This window comes from Neophocaena asiaeorientalis, unplaced genomic scaffold (genome assembly GCF_003031525.2).
Source record: "Neophocaena asiaeorientalis asiaeorientalis breed wild unplaced genomic scaffold, Neophocaena_asiaeorientalis_V1.1 scaffold217, whole genome shotgun sequence".
Taxonomy (NCBI): Eukaryota; Metazoa; Chordata; class Mammalia; order Artiodactyla; family Phocoenidae; genus Neophocaena; species Neophocaena asiaeorientalis.
The window spans coordinates 2,227,089-2,244,419 of NW_020172293.1; the positions used below are offsets into that span (position 1 = coordinate 2,227,089).

Here is a 17,331-nt window from a genome sequence, read left to right on the forward strand (position 1 = left end):
TCCCCGGCTCCCCACTCTCGCTGGCCACCGGGAGTCACCCCCGCGCGCCGGGCGGGCCTGAGAGGACCCCCGCGGGCCGCTCTTGTGGGCTTTCTTCCTCTCGCGCTCCCTCCTGACTCCTTCAGCGCGGGCTTCACGTGCTGTTTTCAGAAAGGGTACTGAGGGCGCTCCGGGGCAGCCAGGAAGTAAAGGAGCTCTAGTGGACGGAGCTTGAGCTTGGAAACCCGGGCAAGGGCTCTTTCTGTGGGGCCTCTGCGCGAGCTTGGGACACGCTAGCGCCGTCGAGCGAGCCTCTGGTTCGTCAGAAGGGAAACAGCACGCTGGGCCCGCTGAGCCAACTAGAGAGGGTGTGTACAGAGTAGCTAGTAGTGCGTCCGAATGAGAAGGTGAGGGAGGATGGGGTCACAGGCCAGAGCCTCTTTATCCCTGGGGATCCCTCGAAGTCAGCCAGCGCCTTGTGGGTACCCATCGCTCGGTGTCCTGGAATCAAATCTGGTCTTGGGCTAGGGCCGCTGGCTTCAGCTTGGTTTAGAATGGTCTCTATGAAAGGTGGTAGTTTTAACGTGTCAGGTTTAAAGTGATCTGCAGGTGCGGTGTGGGCTAACTTGCTACATTAAGAGTCTTTGTTCAGGGATCAGTCTGTAATGCACAGATAATCTGTGTGTGTCCGGGAAGGGACTACAGGAGTAGTAACGTTCTGCTAGGAAACATCTCACAGCCTAACGGATCTGTTCAGGTTGAACCGTGTTGCCCAGTATTAATTTCAAAGCCGGGCCTTTCCTTCTTAAAGGAGGGGTTCATTTATTTATTCATTCCACTCATGTTGACTGTCCTGTTGTGTTCCAGACCGTGTTCTAGGCTCTGGGGAAACAAAAAGCCCTGTGTTGGTGGAGATTACATTCTACAGGGGAACACAGGCAAGCAGTAAGAAAGCAAATACACAAAGAAGATACTTTCAGAGAGTGATATGTGCAGTGAAAAGACAAGAGCAATGAGATAGAGAGTGGTTGGCGGAGGCCTGGGGATGCTGCTTTAGCTCAGAGCAGCCCCTCCGTGACATCTGAGCCAAGACCTGAAGGCTAAGCAGGAGGTAGCCACGTGGAAGACTCTGAAGAAGGGTGTTCAAGACAACGCCTGCCAAGGGCAAAGAGATCATTACATTCTGAGAAGGAATCGTGACATCCAGTTTATGCTTTTAAAAAAAAAAAAAAAGGTCATTCCAGTTGCCATGGAGAGGATGGTCAGGCCTAGATTTCGGGTGAGTTGGAGGGGGATGAAAATTCAGGACAAGTTGAGTCTCTAGTGCTTGTAAAGCCTATGGGTCAGGATGCACAGGAGGCAATTTGAAACTCCTGTTTGGAATACAGGAGGGTGATTGGTTAGATTTGGAAATTGTCAGCAAATAGAAAAATATCTGATGCTTGGCAGTGGATAGGGATGCCCAGTGAACATGGAGAAGAAATGTGAAACTATTGTTAAGGGTAGAAAGCCCCAAATGTAACAGGCCGAGTGTCTGGGAGAAGCCAGGTAAGGAGACCAAGAAGGAGTAGCAAAGTAGGAGAGAGCAGACGGGGTGGTAGGTGCCTAGGGAACAGAGTTTTGTGGAGGTGAGGATAAGAGGTCAGCAGGAGGGACAGATGCCTCAGGAAGAGCAAATGGCATCAAGATGGAAAAGACGAAGAAGCCATGAGAAGTGAGAATCTCTTAAACAGCTATTCCATCAGTAGAATGGTTAAAATATAGTACTAGTATCTAATAATAGATAGTCTTAAAAATGAATGAGGTCAGTCGATATGACTAATAGGAACGGTAGATTGTTAAAGTCTAAAAAGCAAATGATGGAACAGTAAGTAGCCCCATCTATCACTGCTAAAAGAAGCTTTCTCAAAAGCAAGGTAATTTTGTGAAAGATGCAGGAAGGTAGTGAGAGGGTCCACCAAGGTTGGAAATAATCAAGGTGTAATGGAGATCATCCCTGCATTTATGTCATTCTCTCCAGTAGAACTTGGGATAATTACATTAATATCAAGTTGGATATGGGCAGGCAAGGCAAGTTCAGAATGAATTCAAGGTGCTGATGGAAGGGTCGAGAGGAAAAGGAAAGCTTAGGAGGGTAGGTATACTGGGAAAGCAGAGAGCGCTCAAGGATGGGTTGGAAAAAATCAAAGGAAAATTTTAGTACCAGTGGGTAAGGGGGCAGGTAGTAATGGCAAGTATTTATTGAGCACTTACTATGTGGTTTTCCTGTATGATTCATTTAATCCTCACACATCTTTGAGGTAGGGATATTATCATCCCCATTTTACAGAGGAGAAAACTGAGGCAATGATAAGCAATCGCCAAGGTCACATGATTAGCAAATGGCAGAAGCAGGAGTTGAAGCCAGCTTTCTAGCACTGTGCTACATGGGAAGCTGTGCTTCTGGAGAAGAATGTCAAAGGGGAGGCTGCTGGGACGGATGGGATGTGGCCAAGGTGGACTAGAGGCGAAGTTGTTTGAGCTAAGGTAGGTGAAGTTACTACAAGATGGAGTAGCTAGAAGGATCATCAAGGTGTGTATTGGAGTGTCCAGAAATGAGGTGGAGAAGAGAAGTCTGAGTTGGTAGAGACTTGGTGATAAAGATGGCAAGGGACATAGAGCCAGATGACTTGAGCCTAAAGTGAGAAATACAATTCATGTAAGAGAAGGGAAAATGAAGAGACTGAAGATGGCTCTTGCCTACAGATGGCTTTCAGTTTACTCGGGGAGGTAGGACATTAGTAGATTATTAACAGTAAATGGGAGCAAGTGCTAATTACCAAATCGGAGATGTAGACCCTGAGTTCGGAAACTTTGCTCAGGATAGACTGGCTACCAGTGTCCCCCCTACCACCCGCACACACACACCTCAGTTGGTATATCTTTGTTGCTTCTCAGGGAGAGAAAAGATTTCTCTACCTCTCTGGTCTTTGGGGATGAGGTTATTAGATATGGTTTACTTTTACAGAACCATTATCAAAGAAGCATAGTTAGTGCCCTGCGCATGTGAGTTTGGTAGGAGTAAGGAGAAGAGAAAATCTGAAATGATTGTGCTTCTGTTTTGGCATCTCCCTCCCCCTCCCCCCGTGGAAACGACTTTACTAGATGTGATGAGTTTCCCCTTCCGGGTACAGAACCCCCCACAGAAGAGGAAGGCATGCAGGATACAGGATGTTATTTGGTCTGTGGAGCCCCCCTTCATTCCCCTGGTAGCAGAACCTGGGACCCTTCTTTGAGGACACAGCTTTGACTCAGTTTCTCAACGTGTGGCCCTGAGGCATCCCTCACAGTGCACCCCCTTCCCTGGCTCTGGGGCTGGACTAGTAACCCCAGCTGGGCCGGTTGACGTTCTTGTCTGGGATTCCCAGAAGCAGAACTGTGGGACGAGACTCCCTTCCTTTCTAACAGTGGACGGCTGGATGTGAACCTGAAATTGGCGGCTGCCGTGGTCACTGCCTGAAGGAGAGAGTAGGGCCCAGGCTTTGGGGCTTAGCAGCAGAGAGAAGCCAAGGTTAGCTTTTTTTTTTTTTTTTTTTTAAAAGATGTTGATGCAAATACATTTTCAAAAATTAAAAAAATTTTTTTGGTTGCTTTGGGTCTTCGTTGCTGCACGTGGGCTTTCTCTAGTTGTGGCAAGCAGGGACTACTCTTTGTTGGGGTGCACGGGCTTCTCACTGCGGTGGCTTCCCTTGTTGCGGAGCACGGGATCTAGGCGTGCAAGCTTCAGTAGTTGTGGCGCGTGGGCTCAGTGGTTGTGGCTGGCAAGCTCTAGAGTGCTCAGTAGTTGTGGCGCACGGGGTTAGTTGCCCCGCGGCACGTGAGATCTCCCCGGACCAGGGCTCGAACCCGTGTTCCCTGAATTGGCAGGCGGATTCTTAACCGCTGCGCCACCAGGGAAGTCCCCCAAGATTAGCTTTTTGTATGTGTTTCCAAACTATTTTTCTCCCTAGGGGATACAACTTGAAAAATAAGGCAAGACATATTCTAAGCAAAAAATTTATTTCTAATGACTTAGAAAGAAGGTCTTCAGTATATCTTCCAATGGGGAAAAGAGAGTCCGAAGGAGTTCCGGGGTTTGGATGTGGTGTAACATGGCTCAGTGTGTTTGTCACTTCCCCAGCTTGGCCATATTTTGCGTCTTTGAACAGAGAAGGCATTGTTCTGAATAAACTTAGAGCATATTATCTGTGAGACTGAAACTATTTAAAGACTTCTTGTTTTGATTTTTCAAAAAGCAGATGAATAACATAGTTATCTGCAGTTCCTAGCAGCCTCCATTCCTTCAGGTCTAGGACACATTTACAATGCAATTTGTATGCACTATTAAGGATAAACCAGTGGTTCCCTCATTTCTAATTGTCTTTTATCTCTACAGTGAAAACTCACTATTTCAGACTCATTGGGAAATAGGCTGGTTTGGCTTATAGGATAGTTTTAGAGAAACACGTTGCTTCTACTTAGAAATGTACAGCTTTAACTAGGGTAATAAGACTTGGGCAGGTAGGTTTAAAGCACTTCTTTAAGTTAATGAATACATGTAATTTGTAAGTAAACTATTGATGTTTCAGTACATCTAACTGGTTAACATTTACTGCAGCGTTCTGTAGACCAGATACTGATGTAAGAGTTTTATGTCCATTATCTATCTTACTTAATCCTTGAAATAGCCATATGAGGTAGGCATCGGCTCCATTTTATAGATGAAAACACTGTGACCCAGAGAGGTTAAAATGCACAAGGTCCAACAGCTAGTAAATTCACCCCTGGGTGTGTTAGACTTCTAATCCATGCTCTTAATCATTACTCCATGCTGCCTCTGAGCTACAGATAACCAATACAGTTTTTATATGTAGGTTTGTTTTGTCATTTTATCATTCTTTTCTTTTTGGGGGCATCATTTATTAAGCATTTATTATATACCTGGAGATGTGCTAGGAACTCTAAGTACGTTATCTGCTCTATCTTTTTATCCTCAAAACAGCCCTGTCCATGGGTTTTATTGTGTCTTATTTAAAGGAGGGGGAAATGAGTCTCAGGTGTAATTTTCCTAACATCATATTAAGTGTCAGAGCTGAGCCCTAGAACATGGGCTAGAGAACCTCTGAGATTCAGCCAGGCAGGAGGTACTACAGGATTTCCGTGGCGGGAAGAGTGGCCGCTAGTTCATGCCGCTGCCTCTGGGAGGGCTGCAAGAGGTAGGGTGGGTAGTGTGTGTGGTCTGGCAGGGGAGCCAGAAAGTGCTGTGCCCTTGGGTGATCTCCCTGGGGCCTGGTGCTGGTCAGGCTTCTCGTCTGGTCTTTGTCGTGGTCTGCCAGTGCATCTTCTGGAATCTCCTCACGTTCAGCTGGCGGTTCAGGCTCTGACCAGCCGTTGTGGTGTTGATGGTGGCAGCAGACCCCAGGAGTTCTCAGGGTTGAAGCCAGAGTTACTCTGTGCAGATTCAACAGTTGCCACCAGCTGATTTGCTGGTCAAGGCAGAGCAGATGTGATGCTCTTCAAATACGCAGATGGGGGCTTCCCTGGTGGCGCAGTGGTTGAGAGTCCGCGTGCCGATGCAGGGGACACGGGTTCGTGCCCCGGTCCGGGAAGATCCCACGTGCCGCGGAGCGGCTGGGCCCGTGGGCCATGGCTGCTGAGCCTGCGCGTCCGGAGCCTGTGCTCCGCAACGGGAGAGGCCACAGCAGTGAGAGGCCCGTGTACCGCAAAAAAAAAACCAAAAAAACAACTTTATTCCTAAAAAATGCTGAGAGCATCATCTGACAACACAAGGTTGCCATGAACCTTCAATTTGTAAAAAGCATACTATGTGCAAAGCGCAATAAAAGGTGTTCCTGTAACTACAAACATAATTTTACTGATAAATTGTATAAGGAAATTGTATATTTACATATGTGCACTCTTACAAACAATGCTATCAGGTTAGCTGTAAGGCATTAAGTTGGTATTTTATCTTGTGATGCCAAACGTCAGGAATGGAGTTCCCTGTTCACTTCAGTAGGTCCTTCGTCAGTTTACGTGAAACAAATTACCTTGTCCCACCTGGCTTCTCATAGGTTGACGGAATATAATTTTTTTAAAAATGTATTTGGCTGTACCAGGTCTTAGTTGCAGCTTGCGGGAACTAGTTCCCTGACCCGGGATCGAAGCCAGGTCCCCTGCGTTGGGAGCACGGAGTCTTAACTGCTGGACCCCCAGGGAAGTCCTATGGAATATAATTTAATGCCATATGGATTATCAGACCTAGTCTGTTTTCAATATTATTCTTTTTTTCAAAGGATGCTCTTGTTTATTTATGTTTCTTAAAATAAATTTCCAACGAAAAATATTGTAACCAAGATAATTTGATTTACAGATTATGGACGACTGGCCAGGCTACGACTTGAATTTGTTCACGTACCCACAGCACTATTACGGAGATTTGGACTATGTCCTCATCCCTCATGGCATCGTTGTGGACAGGTGAGTGCTCTTTGCCGTGTAAGTTTTGTCTAGCCCTCTCCTGTGTGAATCAAACGGTACACTTGGGGACCCTATTCCGGAATCTCTTCTATATAATGGTACACAGAACTTTTATACTACAGAGAATTTGGAATAAAATAAATCTGTGCTTTACATGAGCTAGTTCCTGGGATATTTGTTCAGAGGAAATGGTGAGAAGGCTATACATACAGAAGATGTTACATCACAAGTAACAGCCTCAAAATAACAATGTCCTGTACAGACTGATGAAAATGAGGGTTGGGAAAGCGTTTGTCTCACGTTTTTCACAGACTCTTAACCAGGGACAGTTAAGAGGTGACCTTTGCTTTCACAGGCCACACCCCTGAAGGCTTTTCCTGCGACTTGTATTTATCTCAAATAAGTCTTTTCTCACAGGTCGGCCAGTCTGTGCACAATTAGGTTTTCAGTGATGATGTTTTAGAAATAGGAATATTTGCAACTTAAAAATAGCAGCACAGAACTGTTTCTCAAGTAGTGTTTCTAGTTCTTTTGGACCCGTCGACATAGATATCCTCTGGCTCCTTCCTAGCCAATCGGCTTTTCGAAAGCCAACATTTTCTCTCCTGTTCTCAGCCCCTAAGTCACCCTCACTAGTTTTTTGGTTTTCAGAGAGCCCCCTCCAGTTCAGCCCACCACAGCCTTCAGGATTGATAGGTCCTATCCCTTTAACAAGGCTTCCTTAATGCCCCGACTCTTGCCTTTCCATGGACCTCTAATTTCTTGTACAAAACTCAAGTACTTAAGCCTTCACACTTATTTGAAAAGCAAGCTTCATGGATTTCAGACTCAGAAATTGGTGCGGGAGAGGCTCTAAGAAGCAGGAGAAACTGAAACTTCGGGCTCCCCGCTCTACCCTTTTCCTTAAGCCGTTGTATTTCTGCCTCTATTTTTTTAAGCTGTTATATTCTTCTGAGTTAAAATTTAACTTGTAAAATAGATCCTCAGCCAAAGGAAAGTTTGAAAAGCACTGGATGGTCACTATTCCCAGGATATTATCTTTCCATCAGTGCCTGTCTGTAAGCAAAAGGAAATGTCATTCTCTCACTCACATTCTAAGATTTTCCATTGGATAAGATCTGCACATTGTGTATTCTCTCAAACTATAGTATATTATTAAAATAAGGTCTAGTTTGTGGTTTCTCACAGCCTCAGGTGGCCTTCCATGGTATACAAGTTTTGATCCTTGAAGGGAAAACAGGTTCTGTGATGAAATAAATGTAAGAAATTTGGTATCTCCCAACTTGCTAGACCTCCATGTTGGCAATTCATATTAAAGATACAGATTCCTGCAAAGAAAGGGGAGGGGTAGGGAAGAAATCTGCTTGACTTGAGCAGTTAAAGCACCTTTTCTGTGTAGTGGGTGTCTTTGTACTCAATTCACTTCTTAATAAGTCTCAGAAGCGTTTTCTCTTCACACGAGTTTGGGAACCCCTGGTTTAAACAAATTCCTGCTTTTCTCATCTGAAAATTAATTTATGACTTACGTTAATTGCATCCTGATTTAGTACACAATTGAATCCTGGTAAGGTTACCAGTTCCCTCTACAGGAGACTTACCCAGTGAACTTGTAAAAATGCGTAATCTTAAGCTTTTTGTCTAGAAATTCTGATTCAGTGGTCTGGAGTGGCATCCCAAGAATGCCCTTTCCCACCTTTAAAATGAATTTATTAAGATATAATTTACATACTACAAAACTCACCCATTGTAGGTAAATGACTCAATGATTTTGGGTACATTTTTATGGTTAGGCAACCATCACCACCATCGTTTTACAATATTTCTATCATCACCAAAAGTTTGTTGTCAGCCTCTGCTTCTACCCCCACCATCAGGCAATCACTAATCTGATTTCTTTCTCTATAAATTTGTCTTTTCTGAGCACTTCATATAAATTAAATCATACAATATCTGATTATTGGTTCACCAGTTGATGGACGTTTAGATTTCTCGTTTTTGGCTATTGTGAATAATGCTTCCATGAACATTCACGTACAAGTCTTTGTGTAGACATATCTTTTCATTTCTCTTGGAGAGGAATTCTGAGTTTCATGGTAAGTTTAAGAAACTGCCAATTATTTTCCAAAGTGGCTGCACCATTTTACATTCCCACCAGCAGTGTTTGAGGGTTCCAGTTTCTCCACATACTTGCCAACATCTAGTATTGTTTGCCCTTTTAATTATAGCCATGCTAGTGGATATATAAAGGTATTTCATTGTGGTTTAAATTTGCATTTTCCTAATGATTTAGTGTGCTTGTTAGCTATTCATACATCTTCTTTGGACAGATGCCTGTTTAAGTCTTTTGCTAATTTTGCAGTTGGGTTGTTTCTCTTCTTATTGAGTTGTAAGAGTTCTTTATATATTCAGGACACAAGTCCTTTATCAGACATATGATTTGCAAATATTTCCCACTAGTATGTGGCTTGTCTTTTCATTTTATTATTGATATCTTTTAAGGAGAGTGTTGGGTGAAGTATTCTACAAATGTCAGCCAGGTCCAGTTGGTATATGGTACTGTTCCTTTCAACTATATCCTTACTGGTTTTCTGCCTTGCTGGATCTGTCAGGTACTGAGAGAGGGGTGTTGAAGTCTCTAACTGCAATAGTGGATTCATCTACTTATTACAGTTCAATAAGTTTTTTGGTACTCTGTTGTTGGGTGCAGACGCATGAAGGACTGTTAGGTCTTCCTGGAGAATTGACCTCTTGTTAATACACTAATGTCAGTCTTTATTCCTGACAGTGTCTTTGCTCTGAGGTCTGCTTTGTCTGTAATTGATACAACTACTCCAGCTTTCTTTTGATTATGTTAACACGGTACATCTTTCTCAACCCCTTTAATCTATCTGTGTCTTTATATTTAAAATGGATTTCTTGTGGACAACATATATTAGGGTGTTTTTTTGATATACTCTGACAGTCTCTGCCTTTAATTGGTGTATTTTGACAATTCACATTTAAAGTGATGATGATTGATATACTTGGTTTAATCTCTACCATATTTGTAACTATTTCCTATTCATTGCCCTTCTTTTTTTAAAATAAATTTATTTATATATTTATTTATTTTTGGCTGCGTTGGGTCTTCATTGCTGTGCACGGGGTTTCTCTCCTTGCGGCGAGCAGGGCCTACTCTTTGTTGCAGTGCGCGGGCTTCTCATTGCAGTGGCTTCTCTTGTTGTGGAGCACAGGCTCTAGGCATGTGGGCTTCAGTAGTTGTGGCACGTGGGCTCAATAGTTGTGGCTCACAGTCTCAGTAGTTGTGGAGCACAGGCTTAGTTGCTCCACGACATGTGGGATCTTCCCAGACCAGGACTCGAACCCGTGTACCCTGCATTGGCAGGCAGATTCTTAATCGCTGCGCCACCAGGGAAGCCCCTGCCCTTGTTCTTTGTTTCTTTTTTTGTCTGCCAGTCTGTGAAAACTGTCTCCCCCACAATGTGTAGCCTCTGATGACGTGCAGTTTATTTTTCTTGTTTTTCCTTTTAAGTTTTGCTCACCAGAGTTCATGCTTGTGTCTGAATAGCTTAATCTTCAGCCTGAGATTGGGTAGAGATTGTGCTCAAACACCTTGAGCCAGGGAGGCCTCCACTCTTTGCTGATGAATGTGTGTGGGAGCCTGGCAAGCACATTCAAATTTCCAGCCTTTTTCAAGCCTTCCCTGGCTTTTACTTTCCACTGAGCTTTCCTGTGTCTCTGCCGTGTGGGTTTACGGGCTCCACCATTCAGGGATATGTGGTGGCCTGGGCCCACACTAGTCTCTGCAGTGCATATGCACAGCTTCTGGTTGACTTGGGGTATGTGGAGAGTTTATTATGTGCCCCTCTCCCATGACTGTAACCTCCTGGAACTCTCTGTTAAATCTGTGACTAGTCTGCTAGGTAGTTGCTCAAACAGGACTGCAACTTCAGGATAATGGGACCCCTGGTCCTCCCTGTTCGCTTGCTACCAAGATGGCCGTGTTAACTGACGGTGTTCCCCATCGGGTGAGCAGTGCCCCACCCTGCTTGACTACCCGGCTGAACAGTAGAGCAGATTGGGGGCCAGGGAGAGGGGACCATTCTCAGATAAGAATACCACAGATCTGTGCTGTTTCTACCCAGTGTTCAGTGTTTTCATGAATAAATGATTCTCAGTTTGGTGCATGCCTTTGGTTGATTTCCAGAGTGCTGAAATAGTTGCTTTTGACAGTTTTGTCTGACTTTCTACTTTCTCTTTGTGAAGAGGATGTGTTGACCTCCTCACTGCATCATGCTGGAAACAAGTGTCCCTTTTTATAGAATATCTGGCATGCTGGGGACTTTCCTGGCGGTCCAGTGGTTAAGACTTCGCCTTCCAATGCAGGGGGTTCAGGTTCGATCCCTGGTTGGGGAGCTAAGGTTCCACATGCCTCATGGCCAAAAACACCAAAACATAAAACAGAAGCAGTATTGTAACAAATTCAATAAAGGCTTTAAAAATGGTCCACATCAAAAAAATTCTTTAAAAAAGGAATATTTGGGGGCTTCTTTGGTGGCACAGTGGTTGAGAGTCCGCCTACCAATGCAGGGGACACGGGTTCGTGCCCTGGTCCGGGAAGATCCCACATGCTGCGGAGTGACTGGGCCCGTGAGCCATGGCCGCTGAGCCTGCATGTCCTGTGCTCCGCAACGGGAGAGGCCACAACAGTGAGAGGCCCGCGTACCGCAAAAAAAAAAAAAAATATAAAAGGAATATTTGGCATGCTGATGTATGTTTCGTTGATCATATTTTGAGACACATTACATGAACCCATGGTTGTCATTTTATGTGTATATGTATGCACATATACACACACAAATAAAAAAACTATAAAAATATATAAAGTATATATATTACATATTTAAAACATATGTGAATAATATTTTATTTTTTCACATCATTCACTTCATCTGTTTTAAATCTAATTCAGTTTGAGGTGCCAGTGGGAATATTTTAAAAAGTGTGCCCCTTCGATCCTACCTTCATTCAAGGTTTTAGTGTTGTATGGGTGTATGGGCAATGGACTTACACATATGAAACAATGAGAAAAAATACAATGACAGTTCCACATTAGGTGTTGGATGCCAGCCCAAGGCTGCATCATGGTAGAACTTCAGGAGACACCATTCAAACTGTGATCTGTGGAGATGGTGTCCACTGAGATTGTCCGGAGCACCTCTCATAGAGGTAACGTGTTATCTTCATCAAATATAAGTCAAATATTATTCTTTCGATAGTGATTATGGTCTTGACTTTTCCTCCAGTCTCGTCTAACGTGGTCAGGTGGGTGAGTCATCCTCCATTTCCTTCTTCTCTGCTTTAAAGGGAATGTAATCTCACCACATACCATCATAGCCTCGTTAAAGCTAACAGCCAGGCTCTGTAGTGATCAAATAATAGCCTTCGTGATCTTTGACATCATATTTTACACCTTAATCATTTTTTGTGATGCAGAGGAGCAAAAATGTATGATTGATGATGTGGTTATTAGAAATATGTTTTGAACACTTTCTCTTTATCCAACTTTAACAGAGCTTCTTTATCTGTAACATTCTGTCTCCCAAGCCCTTCTCCACATTCTCCTGCATAATCTAATATGTAGAGTACATCATGCATTTTTGGGGAAAGGAACAAAAATGCTCAGAAGTAGTCATGCTTTAATATATCTTTTAATCCCTTCTTTCAGAATTGAACGGCTGGCTAAGGATATTATGAAAGACATAGGATACTGTGACATTATGGTCCTCTGTGTACTTAAAGGAGGCTACAAGTTCTGTGCAGATCTGGTAGAACACCTTAAGAACATCAGTCGAAATTCCGATAGATTTGTCTCTATGAAGGTTGATTTCATCAGACTAAAAAGTTACAGGGTAAGTTATGATTTACTCCATTTTCATTATATGATGTTCAGAATGAACAGTGCTATAAATCAAAGAACTAATAATATTATGAAGATGAAGCATGTATTTTAATTTGCAAGATACTACAACCTGTAATTCAGATAATATTCTTTGGGCAGGGGGAACCCTCCTATTATATTTCCCATATAGGGAAAGATGATTCAGGAATGATTCATGCTTTTTTTATGGTTATAAAGTTGAGTGGTTATTTCCTGGTGCCTAGTCTCACCAACGGCCGTGTTGAGAATGAGTGTTAAGGAAGTCCAGTGAATACAGATGTGTTTCTGCTCTGGATGTCACTGTTGGCCCTGGAGACCTGTGGGAGGGTGTCCCCCCCAGAGAGGAGTGTTAGTACTTGGGTGACTGCAGTCAGGGTCCAGAGGTAGAGAAGTAAAACCTGTAGGGACAATGAGTTATCAAGAGCAATGAGACGAGACCAGGGAACCTCCACCAGTCTGTGCTGGTGGAGGTTCCCTGGTCTGTTGCCTTTTGTGATGCTTTTTTAAAAAAAATTTATTTATTTATTTATGGCTGCACTGGTTCTTCGTTGCTGCGCACAGGCTTTCTCTAGTTGTGGCGAGTGGCGGCTACTCTTCGTTGTGGTGCGCGGGCTTCTCACTGCAGTGGCTTCTCGTTGCAGAGCACAGGCTCTAAGGCATGCCATCTTAGTAGTTGTGGCGCACGGGCTAAGTTGCTCCGCGGCATGTGAAATCTTCCCTACCAGGGCTCGAACCTGTGTCCCCTGTGTTGGCAGGCGGATTCTTAACCACTGCGCAACCAGGGGACCCAGATAAGCTCTTTCTGATGAACTCAGAGTCCATTGACTAATCACCTAATCATGGGAGTGAATTCCTATTATATTTACAAGTCACACCTGCACGTAAGTGGAGGAGATTATACACAAAGTGTGTGTAAAAGGGGGGGGGATAGGAATGGGAGGGCATCTTAGAATTCTGCCTACCACTCTCTTTCTTTGACTCAGTTGCCTTTTGGGTATCTGGCAAATTAGTTCTTAAGATACTCTATTTTCCTGATGACCTTTCAGGGCAGGATGAAGCTGGGGTTTTTTTGTTTTTGTTTGTTTGTTTGTTTTTGCAGACATCTTAAACCTAATTTATTGGTTTCATTTTCTCTTAAAAATCTTTTCTCTCTTGAAGTGTCTTTCATCCTGATTTAAGTAGCTGTGCTTCCTTCTTAGAAGACTTTTTTTTTCTTTTTTACTTGACTCTGATTGTTACTGTATTTTTCCCCAGCAAACAGCTTTTTAAAAAAATCTTTTAAAATCTTAAAAAAGTTAAAGTGAGGTTTATTGAAGCGTAATTTACGTGCAATAGAATTTCCCTCTTTTAGTTTGCAGTTCTATGAGTTTTGACAGATGCATACGGTCATGTAAGTCGCCACAATCAAGGCATAGAAGAGCCCTTACCACAAAAAATGCCCTTGTGTCCCTTGGTAGTTAATCCTTTCCCCAGGCCCCAGGCTCTGGCAACCACTGATCTATTTTCTGTCCCTGGAGTTTTGCTCTTTGCAGAATGTCGTATAATGTAATCCGATATCATGTGGCCTTAGTAAATCTGTAAAGCTTAGCATCATTCATTTGAAATTCATCCCTATTGTTATGTGTCCCAGTGGTTCATTTCTTATTGTCAAGTAGGATGTCATTATATGGATGCGCCAGTTTAAAAATCATTCATCAGCTGAAGGATGTTTGGTTTGTTCCCTTTTTCGGGTGATTATGAGTAAGGCTGCTCTAAATACTCCCCTGCATGTTTCTGTATGTACGTATGTCTTTGTTTCTCTTGAGTGAATTTGTCTTGAGATTCCTAGGTCATACAGGGAGTAGACATAAGAATTTGCCCAACTGTTTCCCAAAGTGCCTGAATAATCTTGCTTCCCCACCAACGTGCGTGAGAGTTCCAGTTGCTTCACTTTTTTTTGGCAACACTAGGTATTGTCAGGATTTCTTTATTTTCTTTGTTTTTTCACCCATTCAGCTAGCTGATAGTATCTCACTGTGGTTTTAATTTGCATTTCCCCGGTGAATAATGGTGTTGAGCATCCTTTCATTGAGTAATCTTTGCTTAATTCAAGGTCAGGAAGATTTTATCCTCTATTTTCTTCACAAAGTTTCCTAGTTTTAAATTTAGATCTAGGCGTGTGATCCGTGTTGTGTTAACTTATTAATATGGTACAGATCAAGGTTTGTTTTTTTTTTTTTGGCAAGTGAGTGTCCACTTGTTCCAAGATCATTTGATGAAAAGACTGTTCTTTTCCATTGAATTGCCTTTGGTCTTTGACTGGAAATCAATTGACTGTATGTGCATGGGTCTATTTCTGAGTACTCTGTTCAATTCTGTTCATCTACATGCTTATTCTTTGGTCAATACCACACTGTTTTGATTACTGTATCTGTACAGAAGTCTGGAAATCAGGTAGTATGTGTCCTCCAACTTTGTTCTTCTTCATAACTGTTTTAGCCATTCTAGTTGTTTGTCTTTCCACATAAGTTTAAAAATCATGTTGCTGATTCCTACAGCATAACCTGTGTTCTGCACAGGTGTATCTGAGTTACATGCTTCTTCCTGGGACGCATGTTCAGAAAATGACGGCGTTAGGATGATCTGAGGGTGGAATTTTTGGTCCTACGATGTCTGGTCATCCATCAGATTTGCACAGGACCAGTTTAATGGTTGGGGGTCTTGACTGATTTGACCTGGGCAAGACTAACTCTGTGTTCCTGAAAAAACAACTGTACTATAGCAATCCATATGTCAGAGGTGTTATCTATAGGGGGTGATGAAAGGCGTCTTGTGATATATTGTCTAAGCTGCGTGAAGCTTGGAGGGTATGCAGTTTTTGAAAACAAAGCAAGCTTCGTCAGTGAAGGCAAGTTACAGGATGTTATTTATTAAGCAAGTTATAGTTTAAGGGATCTAACTGATGACTGCCCTTGGTTTCACTATTATATACGGTAAGTTTTTCTTTGAATTTCAATTTCCAGTTGCCTATTGCCAGTATATAGAAATACTACTGATTTTGTGTATCAAATACTATGACTTTTCAAAACTCTCTTATTAGTTTGAATAGCTTTTTTGTAGATGCTTTTGGATTTTTCTATGAACACAATCATTTCTTCTGTGAATAGAGATGGTTTTACTTCTTTCTTTCTAATTTGTGTATTTCTTTTTATTGCTTTATTGCACTGGCTTGAACTTCCTGTACAATTCTGAATAGAAATAGTGAAGGAAAGCATTCTTGCCTTGCTCTCAGTCAGTATGATATTAACTGTTGCATCCTCAAATTTTTGATGTATTGTTTTCATTTTCATTCAACTCAGACTATTTTCAGATTTCCTTTGTGACTTCCTCTTTTACTCATGGATTATTTTTTGTTGTTTAATTTCCAAATATTTGGGGATTTTCCAGAGATAGTTCTATATGATTTCTAGTTTAATTCTGTTGCAGAAAGGATACTTTGTATGATTTCAATTCTTTTAAAGTTTTTGAGTCTTGTTTTATGGTCCAGAATACTGTCAATCTTGCTGAAACTAAAAGCATTAGGATCCATGTGAGGTTAAACAATGTTGCTAACTCTCACTGTCCATTTCTCTAAACATCCTCTATTTCATCAATGTTTTAACCTAGAGGCACACATTCTAACACTTATTATCTCATGTTTATGTGATACTAGTTCTGAACAAGTGTTTGCATTTGTATAGCTCCAAGACTATTGTGATCATTTTTGCTGCATCTCGACAGATATTTTCAAGTCACCGTATTTTTTTCCCTGGGGATAGGGCTATGGGGGCGCCTGCCCAGGGTTCTGATGAAGGAGGAAGGCAATAGTAGACTTTATTTATTATTTATTTTTGGCTGCGTTGGGTCTTCCTTGCTGTGCGTGGTCTTTCTCTAGTTGCGGCGAGCGGGAGCTACTCTTCGTTGCGGTGCACGGGCTTCTCATTGCAGTGGCTTCTCTTGTTGTGGAGCACGGGCTCTAGAGCATAGGCTCAGTAGTTGTGGCACACAGACTCAGTAGTTGTGGTTCAAGGGCTCAGTAGTTGTGGTTCACGGGCTCTAGAGTGCAGGCTCAGTAGTTGTGGCGCACGGGCTTGGTTGCTCCGTGGCATGTGGGCTCTTCCCGGACCAGGGCTCGAACCCGTGTCCTCTGCATTGGCAGGCGGATTCTTAACCACTGCGCCACCAGGGAAGCCCTAGACTTTCAGTCTTTACCACTAGCGTCCATTCTCACACACAGCGCATTTTAGTTTTTGTCCCACCCTTAAATCCTGTAGGAGCCAAGGATAATTGTGGTGTCTCTTCTCTTCCCTTCTTAAAAAATGTCCTTCCTCTTGTCCATCACCAAGGTGATGCAGATCATCTCCTGAGAGATGACCTCACGTAAAAGCCTATCTGCTCACTCAGAGCCAGCTTTTCCCCTGATTAAATTCCTCAGAAATGGGTGGAAAACCATATTCATAGACCAGGCTATGAGGTGAACAGCCCAGCTCTCTGCTCATAGAGCGTAAGCTGTCCTCATCCAGAGGTGAATTCATTGCCCTCAGTTTAGTCTTGAGCTGACCATCCCTTTACACACTTGAGCTCCTTCAACATTCCCGAGGACAGAGACCTATTAAGACACCACCAAACAAGGGGAACAGGGCTATAGCTCATTTTCCTCTGAGGGTGTCTGGTGCTCCCCCATACCTCCAAACCGACTCATCGGGAGCAGACATCTGGAAAACATCTTAGCAGAAACAGTGGCCACCAAGGTGTTCTCTTCATTCGTTTAGAAATTTCTGGAGGGCAGTCAGGACTCTGTGGGCTGTTGTGAGTGCTGGTCAGAAGCGTCATGTAGTTTTACTCCCTCCTATCCTTCTGCTCTGTGATTCTTTTTTTTTTTTTTTTTTTTTTTT

At 43.0% G+C, this 17,331-nt stretch overlaps 1 protein-coding gene across 3 annotated transcripts in view; it reads left to right on the top strand.

Moving 5' to 3' along the window:
- PRTFDC1 (phosphoribosyl transferase domain containing 1) overlaps positions 1–17,331 on the top strand; it is a 97,678-nt gene that overhangs the window by 2,848 nt on the left and 77,499 nt on the right. For 2 of the 3 annotated variants that reach the window (XM_024765527.1, XM_024765539.1), the window contains exons 3-4: positions 6,371–6,477; positions 12,206–12,389. In XM_024765527.1, the coding sequence (XP_024621295.1) occupies positions 6,374–6,477; positions 12,206–12,389 (288 nt within the window). In that variant the 5' untranslated portion in view covers positions 6,371–6,373. Of the gene's footprint in view, positions 1–3,426; positions 3,530–6,370; positions 6,478–12,205; positions 12,390–17,331 lie in introns of all 3 variants that reach the window. The other variant, XM_024765535.1, reaches the window with a different exon arrangement.